Source organism: Chinchilla lanigera, unplaced genomic scaffold, assembly GCF_000276665.1.
Source record: "Chinchilla lanigera isolate Chin_1 unplaced genomic scaffold, ChiLan1.0 scaffold00049, whole genome shotgun sequence".
Lineage (NCBI taxonomy): Eukaryota > Metazoa > Chordata > Mammalia > Rodentia > Chinchillidae > Chinchilla > Chinchilla lanigera.
Genome location: NW_004955450.1, coordinates 3,883,044 through 3,891,617, shown reverse-complemented (window position 1 = coordinate 3,891,617; position 8,574 = coordinate 3,883,044). Strand labels below are relative to the sequence as shown.

General features: G+C 57.0%; 1 protein-coding gene across 1 annotated transcript in view; it reads left to right on the top strand.

Annotated features, from left to right (window-relative positions):
- The window catches only part of Cd276 (CD276 molecule), a gene marked incomplete in the record, with an annotated part of 11,980 nt that extends 4,799 nt beyond the window's left edge, over nucleotides 1-7,181 (top strand). The window contains 5 exon segments of the mRNA XM_013519040.1: nucleotides 1-96; nucleotides 3,423-3,557; nucleotides 4,482-4,523; nucleotides 5,741-5,776; nucleotides 6,125-7,181. Of these exon segments, the coding sequence (XP_013374494.1) occupies nucleotides 1-96; nucleotides 3,423-3,557; nucleotides 4,482-4,523; nucleotides 5,741-5,776; nucleotides 6,125-6,156 (341 nt within the window).
- Between the last annotated feature and the right edge of the window lie 1,393 nt (nucleotides 7,182-8,574).

Here is an 8,574-nt window from a genome sequence, read left to right as displayed (position 1 = left end):
TGCTGCGGGTGGTGCTGGGCGTGAATGGCACCTACAGCTGCCTGGTGCGCAACCGGGTGCTGCGGCAGGACGCGCACGGCTCGGTCACCGTCACGGGTGAGGGGCCGGTGGTCAGCCGGGGAAGGGTGGAGAGAGCGGCCTTTTTTCTGGACTTCATATGGGAGTTTCAACATATGGGGCAGGAGAATATTTAAGTCAGTCGCATAGCGATTTCAGGCGTCTCAAAGTCTCTCTACATGAAATCCTGAAGCGTTTGCTGTAATGAGCTGATTAGAATCGTTTATAGATATTCGCTGTCCTAAGCCTGCTTAGCTTAAGCTTCGTATGTAGGGGACAAAGCACCCGCCTGGAATCTGGAGGTCTGGGAGGGGATTCTGGGCCAGCCACGGGCAGCCCAGGGACTCGGCGAGGGAACTTCTAGGGGTGGTGTGAAGGACTTGCAGAGGCCGGGGCACCATCCGATTCTGAAGCCCTGAACGAGCCGGGCCTTTGCAGGTGGTCAGTGCCTTCCTAGGTCAGAGTCAGCTGTCCCTGCAGCTCCACCAGGCGGCAGGTGGGTTGGCCAGGGCTGTCTCTGCTGCCCCCGTGTGGCCAAACATTATATGGAGGCCGCCCATGGGGTGATTCCCTTAATCTGATATCCGGGTCCTTGTGAGCCCGTGAGGGGTCTCCATCCATCCCTTTTCTAGGCGCTGTGCGCAGTCTAGCTCCTCGGTCCATTCTTGGGGCCACTGGAGCTTCCCAGGGTCCTCTCACATTGCTCAGCTCAGGACAGTGGTGTCTGTCTGTCTGCTCCTTCTCTTTTCTCTTTCTGTGACTTCTGTCCAGTCCCAGCTTCTGACCCCAGTGCCGTGCAAACCTCAGGGCTCAGTGACTTCTTCCCATCCTACCTGTCCCTGGGCTCTCGGGTGCTCTGAGCGGTCTCCTGGGGGGGCCTGTCTCCCTTTTAGAGTACAGCATAGGACCTGGAAGGGAGGGCAGAGTGTTCACAGGAAAGAAGCAAGAAATGTAGGTTAGAGCGAGACTAGCAGAGGACGTGATGCTCTCACCGGGAAGGACAGAAGGATCTGTGATCCTTTGCACACTGGGCAGAATTAGGTGTGTGCAGTGCCCTGCAGAGAGGGCTGATGAGTATAAATGTGACTGCAGGAAGGATGCTCACCCCACCTCATTCTTTATTTAATGCTGCAGGAGCTACTATGTAAAGGGGTCTCGTGTAGACCAGTGTGGACAAGCGTGTTTCACAGATAGGGAAACAGAGGGGGCACAGACGGCGCAGAGAATCAGAGTCTTTTTGGGGGCCAGCACCTCTCTGAAGATTGGACACATGAACTGGTCTGCGTACAACTTGGAGGGCTCCTGGCTTCTCTAAACCCACCGCCAAGGGCTGAAAATCTCCACACCTGTGCCCCGCAGTAGACAGATGAACCAGGATCAGGATCTGGCTGGGGCCTCTCAGCCTAATTGTCCCCCCACCCCCTCCGCCAGCCTCCTGGTTTTGATACAGCAGGTCTGGCCTACTTTGGAGCCCTTGGCCTGTATTTTGCTCCGGGTAGCTTTGCGCCTGGTAAAACATTCTGGGATTGAGACTTTGAGTGCTCCAGCTGGCCTCTCCTCGGAGAAGAGCCTGAAGATGTGTGGCCCAGCCTTGGCTGGCTCTGCCCTTTGCTGGGTGAAGGGGGGCGAGTTCAATCAGTGTTCCAGGCACTACTAGCAGCTGCGGGGCAAACACAGAAAGAGACCCTGCTCTTGGGTCTGTCTGCAGCTCTGCCCCCTCCTCTGCTGCCAGAGCCCTGTCCTGGAATTTCCAATAGATTTCACTCCCCCTCCTTCCATCTTCTCTTTCCCACTTCCTCTGTCTTCTTCTGACATAGTCTCGCTATGCAGTTCAAGCTGGCCTTGAACTAACTGTGTAGCCCAAGCTGACCTTGAACTTGCAGCAATCCTCCTGCCTCAGCCTCCTGAGTATTACTGGGATCACAAGCATGTGCTATCATGCTAGACTTCCAGGGGATTTTTATGTGTGCTTCTTGGACTGGCCTAAGGCCTGAGGCCAGCTCCTGCTCACCTAGATGGCAGTTCCCTTGGCTTCCACTGTCCAGAGCCTGTTGAAGGAAGGTCTGCTGCCAGCACCCAGCAGGTGCTCTGTGCCAGGGCCTCTGATGCTGCAGCGTTAATGGACTTCTGCAGAGCCTGCCAGCCCCATGGTGCAGATGCTGTGGCCACTCCTTGTCCCCAGACAGCAAAGGGAAGCAGCACTCTTTGTTAGATTGTTTTCCCCTTGAGCCTCTGCCCAGGACCCTGCTGGAGGGATGGAGCCATCGAGCAGCTGCAGGCCCTGACTCAGCCATGCTCCTCAGTGCCTCTCCATTGGAGGCCCTCAGGGTCCCTTGATGAGTCTGCCAGGCAGGGCTTCCCCAGGCCCCCTGGAATTCTTAGGGGATTCAGGACCCACACACCTGGGCCTTCATCTGTATGCAGAGCTCAGCACACACTTCTGGGGAGGCCCAGGTAGATGCTCTGTGGCAGTGCAGCAGCTCTGTTGTCATTGTCACTAATCCTTCTGTGCTTCTTGCTCCTCCTTTCTCACTCTGGTTTTTGTTTTTTTTTTTTTTTTTGAGACAGGGTCTCACTTTGTAGTGCACGCTGGCCTTGGACTCACTGTGTAGCGTAGCCCCAGCTGGCTTGAACTCTCCGTGATGCTCCTGACTCAGCCTCCCAAGTGTTGTAATTACAGGCATATGCCATTATGCCCAGCTTTTTCTTCTTTTCTTTCCCATCCTTTCTTTTTCTTCCTTCCTTCTGCCCTTCTGTCTTTCCTTTCCTTTCTTTCCTTCTCTTCCTGTAACCCTTTAGAAAGTAACAACTAATACTAGCTCCTGGGTTGTATACTACAGGCCACCACGCATGTTTGGCCACCGGCTATAGTTTCCTGTTGGCCACAGGCCATAGTTTCCTGGCTCCTGAGCTGCAGGATGGAGATTTTCTCTGGCGGGGCTGGCGCTGGCGTAGTTGGGGAGGACCTCCCGATGGTAGTGACAGATCTTAAGCCGGAAGGAGTCTGAAGTGTCATCGAGGTAGGGGACACAGACAGCGCTGTGCAGAGGCTGGAAGGAGCCAGGTGTTTCTGCGGAGCAGGGCTCAGATGCCAGTTTGGCTGGAGTTCGAGTTTCCAGGGTGAAATTAGAAGGAAAAGCTGGGAGGGGTGAGGGAAGCAGCAGCCAGGTCGAAGAACTCCTTGGATTGTCCTGAGAAGGCTGCAGCGTGTGTGGGAATTCAGTGGGGGTCCATAGAAGGTTGTGGAGCATTGTTCACCCCCAGACTCCTCAGGCCCCGCCAGCCAGAGCAGCGAGTGGAGCCTCACTCACAGTGTGTCCCCACCCTGGAGATGGAGAGGTGTGTGACATCTCCTTCCCTCCCAGGGCAGCCCGTGACATTTCCTCCGGAGGCTCTGTGGGTGACCGTGGGGCTCTCTGTCTGTCTCCTGGTACTGCTGGTGGCCCTGGCCTTCGTGTGCTGGAGGAAGATCAAGCAGAGCTGTGAGGAGGAGAACTCGGGTGAGTGGGGGGTGTCCCTGCCTGTGTGTGTGCATGTACGTGCCTTGGAGTGTGTTGCTGTCATGGACCCAGACTGGGAAAAGTAAAGATTCAAAATGTCCCAGAGGGTGCTGGGGATTTAGCTCAGCAGCACAGCGCCTGCCTGGCAAGCACGAGGTCATGAGTTCGATTCCAAGTACCGGAAAAAAACCACACACACACACACCAAAAAAAATGTCTCAGAGGCCAGAAGTCCAATACCAAGGTGCTGGCTTCTGGTGTGGCCTTGCTGTGGCAGGAGGTGACCCAGTGAGAAGGGTGGCACCAATCCCATTAGTGAGGGTGAAGCCTTCGTGGCCTGATCACCTCTCCAAGGCGGCACCTTGTGGGGGCGGGGATGTAGCTCAGTGGTAGGGTGCTCTCCTAGCGTGCCCGAGGCCCCCAGTTTGATCTCCAGTACTGGCAAAAAATGTAATCGTAACAACAATCAATAAATCATACCTTTTACTACTGTTCATGGCAATTACCCTGCAGCGTGAGTTTTGGAGGGAACAGACAGTCAAGCCACGGCAGTTGCTGTGCCCGTGGCATCAGCATGGGTGTCTAGTGACAGGATGAGTGTGGCCGGAACGGGGTGGTGGGTTAAGGCCGACTGTTCCAAGGGGATGGGTGTGTCTGTGCAATTCAGTGTGACCCTGAGTGTGGGAGCCACGTGTGTTTCACTGGGAGGACCAGGCTGGGGGAGTGTGGGTAGTGGCTGTTGCTAGGGGAGTGTTCAGCTGCAGGCCAGGAGTCCTGGGTTGTCCAGGGCTCTGCGGTGCTCTGGTCTCAGGTGCCCACCCGGTGTCCAGCGCCTGGACCACAGGGGGTGCCTGGGTGGGGAAGCCCAGGGCTGGCGGTGGGGCTGGGAGAGGTCTGCGTTCACTCTGCCCTTTCCTATTCCAGGGGCTGAGGACCAGGATGGGGACGGTGAAGGCTCCAAGACCGGTGAGTCTGGGCTCAGAGGTGGCCCTCTTGGGTGGGGGCACGGGAAAGGAGAGAAGACTTCAGCAGCTGGAGGAGCCAGATGTGCTTTGGGGTTTGAGTTCAGAGTCGCCCCAGGACTCGGGGCACAGAGGAAGGCCTGGGAAGCCTCCCCATCCTGGCTCCCAAGTGGCTTTCTTTCTCTCACCTTCCTGCACCCGGCCACCAGCGCTGTGGCCGCCAAACAAGCCTGTGTATTCTGGGAGCTTCCTTGGGGTGGCAGCAGGATCTCAGGGGACAGGGCAGCCCGCAAGCCACTGTGCTTCTCCGGCCTTTTTCCCCACGTGTAAAGTGGGGATAACAACAGGCCGGCTGGTTTCCTGGGCTCCGTTAAATGAGATAATGTGTGTGAAAGACCTAGTAGCATGCCTGGTGCCTAATCAGTGCTCGATCCAGCCTTGGGACTGGTAAGCACACAGCTCACGCCCATCCTGCTCTTGTTGGGCTTTGGTCCTCTGGGCCTCAGTTTCCATCTCTGAAATGTCATCTTGCCCCTAACCCTGATGGCACTCCAGCGGCTGCAGGGGCAGGGCCTGGCGCTGTAGACCTGGTGCCTGCACCACCTGGCCTTACTTCCGGTTGCCCCTGGGCTGGGAGCGGCAGCTTCTCGCTGAGCCTTTTGGGCTGGTTCCCGTTGACACGAGTTTCCTCCCCACCCCTGCAGAGGGATGCAGGAGATTGGCACGTGCGGACTGCTGCAATCAATTATGCCAATTAATTCTCTGTCTGTTGGTGCCCGGCACTGGCAGGCACGGAGACAGCCCTGGGATCAGACCTTGTTTTCCCTGCTGGGGGCGGATGTAGTTGGCAGAAGGGAGGGAGGGGTGAGGAGGGGTAGTTCTGGAGTTGGTCAGCCTGGGACCCTGGGCCATCTGCCAACATGCCAGCATCCGTTCGGGCCTCCCTGCACCCTGGTTTGGGGAGCGGGCTCAGCGCACCCCCACATCTCTGGAATGCAGGGTGGCTGTGCTGTCTATGGATGCCAGAAACAGGCCTGGGGAGAGGAGTGGCAGGCCTGCGAGTGCAGCAGGGACTTGTGACTGAGGCTCAGGACAGCACCCTCAGCCCCTTCCCTTCCGCCTCCCCCTCCTGCCCCGCCCCCCGCCCTCCGCGCCCTTGCTGTTCCCACCACCCCTCGCTTTGGGTGCTCCCCTCATTGTGTGCTCCTTCTTCTGTTGCAGCCCTGCGGCCTCTGAAACACTCGGAAAGCAAAGAAGGTAAAGACCTGTGTGACCCCAGATGGAGGGAGACTCGGGAAGGGGTGGCGGTGAGTTGCAAACAGAGAGGCCGGCAGGAAGGAGGTGGCGGTGTGAGGGGCCTGAGGGATGGAAGTGACAGGAGGATGGAGTCCCTCGGGCGCCTTGCTGGTCCCCTCATGCCCAGCTCCTGGGCTCTTGCCTGGGCCTCCAGAGCAGCGGCTGGTACAGGGCTGTTTGTCAGACTTCTCCGGCCATTGTCACTCACATCCCTACCTGACTACCTGGGAAGGTACTGGGGCTTCTGGCGTCACCTCAAGAGTAGAACAAACAGCACTTATTTGTTGTCCTTTTCCCCCTTCCCATCAGGAGAAGCGGACGATGGACATGAAATCGCCTGACCAGGAGCTGTGGCCCCTGCCCGGGGGCCCCACCCTCTGGCTGCAGTGGGGCCTCAGAGTGAGCCCTGCCCCCACCCACGGGTCCAGCTCCGCTCGCCTCCAGAGGATGCGGTACACAGACCACCCTGTGGCCTTACTTCTCTTAGGGACACGATGCCCAGTCATCCTGCTGCCTTATTTCTAACAGACACAGTACATAGACCACACCACCGCCTGGTTCCTCCAAGCCACACAGAACGCCTGGCTGCCTTTTTTCTCCAAAGGACACAGCCTTCAGACGCACCCTGCCTTATTTCTGCAAGACACACTGCACGGTCCCCTCCTGCGTTGTCTTCCCGGTGGCCCCGCGCACCAGTTCCCTTCTCTCAGCCCTTTCCTGACCTGCGTGGGAGCCAACTCCTCGGCAGCTCTGAGTCTGGAGGCTGCCTCCTCCGTTCCTGCCCTGTGGTTGGCCTTCCCACTGTGCCCAGGGACACTGGGCACCCTCCCTGCCGACTGCGCGTGCCGGGCCACGCGCCCCTCATCTCCTCCATGCCAGCTGCACCCACGGGAAGCATGTGCCGGTCACACTCGTTCTCTGGGGGTCCGCAGAGGACATTTTGGAGGGCAGCTTTTCACCCCCACACCATCCCTCCACGTTACCCAGAGCCTGGGGTGGGGCAGAAACCTGGAGCACCTCGGCCACACTGGAGAATCAGGAGGCTTCCAAAGGTCTCTCCAGGGTGAGCTGGTGAGCAGGTAGCCAGGACCCTCCAAACCTGTCCTTGCTGGCTGGAGCCCAGGGCAGGCTTTGGGGACAAAAGGGGACTGTCTCCCACCATGGTGCTACTGGGGCCTGGGCAGACACCTCCTGGCTTGTCCGTGGCCAGCCCCCAGCCTCGGGAGAGTGGAGCTTCTGAGTCCTGTGTCTTTTGGCTTCTCTGGCACCCCAGGAACGAATATGCGAAGATTTCTAATTTAAATGTGGGACTCTGTATATTGGGGGTGGATCTGGGGAAAATAAATGCTTTTGTTAAAAGCTTCTCTGCAAAGTGTTCAGAAGCAGTGGGGGGCTGGGGCCTGGGATGCCTGGATCCCCATGGCTCTCTTAGTTTCCTGGCCTCAGTTTCCCTCTAGGAAAAAGGTCTGGCCAGATGGCCAGGGTCTTTGGGCACTGGGGGCAGGGGTTGTCTCACTTGTGGAAATGTCACCTGAGTTCTTTGACTCAGAAGACTCAAACCCTAGGCTTGTTCAGAGCCTCTGCTGATGTCCCTGTTTGACCATAGGGACACCATGGCCCAGGACGACATTGACACCAGGAAAGCAGTTCTGCACACTAGTCTTGGCTTACCCATGCATGGAAAGGATGCCAGGCCAGGAGTCAGGCCTTGGCCAGGACCTAGCTTTGCTCTGTGACTGTGAGCAGGAGACTGACCTTCTTGGACCTCAGTTTTCCTGTATGAAACATGGGACTAAGGTATTGATGCTACCCGCTTGGAAAGTCAGAGAAGGGGTGAGCGGGGCTGGCATGCAGGAATCCAGAGACCAGGATGGGGGCTGTGAGGGTTCATGGTGCACGACAGTCCTTTCCTCTTGGTCTTCGTGCTCTGCCGCTGACTTGTGACCACATCCCTGGTACTCTGAATCTTAATTTCTTTATCAAACGGGTGATGCACATTCTCTTGGAAAGTGTGTGTTATTGTTTAAAAATTTTTTTATTTGAGACGTAGTTTTGTTAAGTCACTAAAATTGCCCAGACTGGGCTTGAACTTGTGCTCCTCTTGCCTCAACCTCCCGGAGTGCTGGGATTGCAGGTGTGCACCACCATGCCTGGTTGCATGTGGATTATTTCTGAAGTTGGTGGCTCTGGGAACCACCTTGCTTGAGGTTCCATCTGTCATGCTCTAGGTGGGTCTTAGAATCCAAAGACTTGTGCAGGAGTCCAGCCTTTGCCCCTGTATGTACCCTGATGTCTGTGAGCATGTTCTTTTTCCCTTGCTGGGCCTCAGCCCCAACGGGGAAGGGCTAGTTCTGTCCCTCCCAGCAGTCAGGACCACACTGTGGCTGTCTAGGTGGCTTTAGATTGGACGTAGTGGCTCCCAGCCTGCTATGGGAACCTACCTGACACGCAGTGGCCAATGCTTTGTCTCTATCGGGGTTGGGGTTGGGCTGTGACAGGATGTGGTGTGATGAGCTTCAGGAGGGACCCAGCAGGTGTGGCACTTGCCTGGGAGCTGTAGGGTGAGGAATGTGGCCATCAGGGCCCTGGGTGACAAATGCCCTCGAGAGCAGTATTTTTAGCTGCCTTTCCTGGGCGAAGCTCCAACTCCTACATCTTAATGGAGAAATAATTCTCACAGTGCGACAAGCTGTAGGCTGCAGGTGTCACATTCCTATTAAAGTGAGGACAGCGAGGGTTCATTTGCCTGGCCAAAGGTG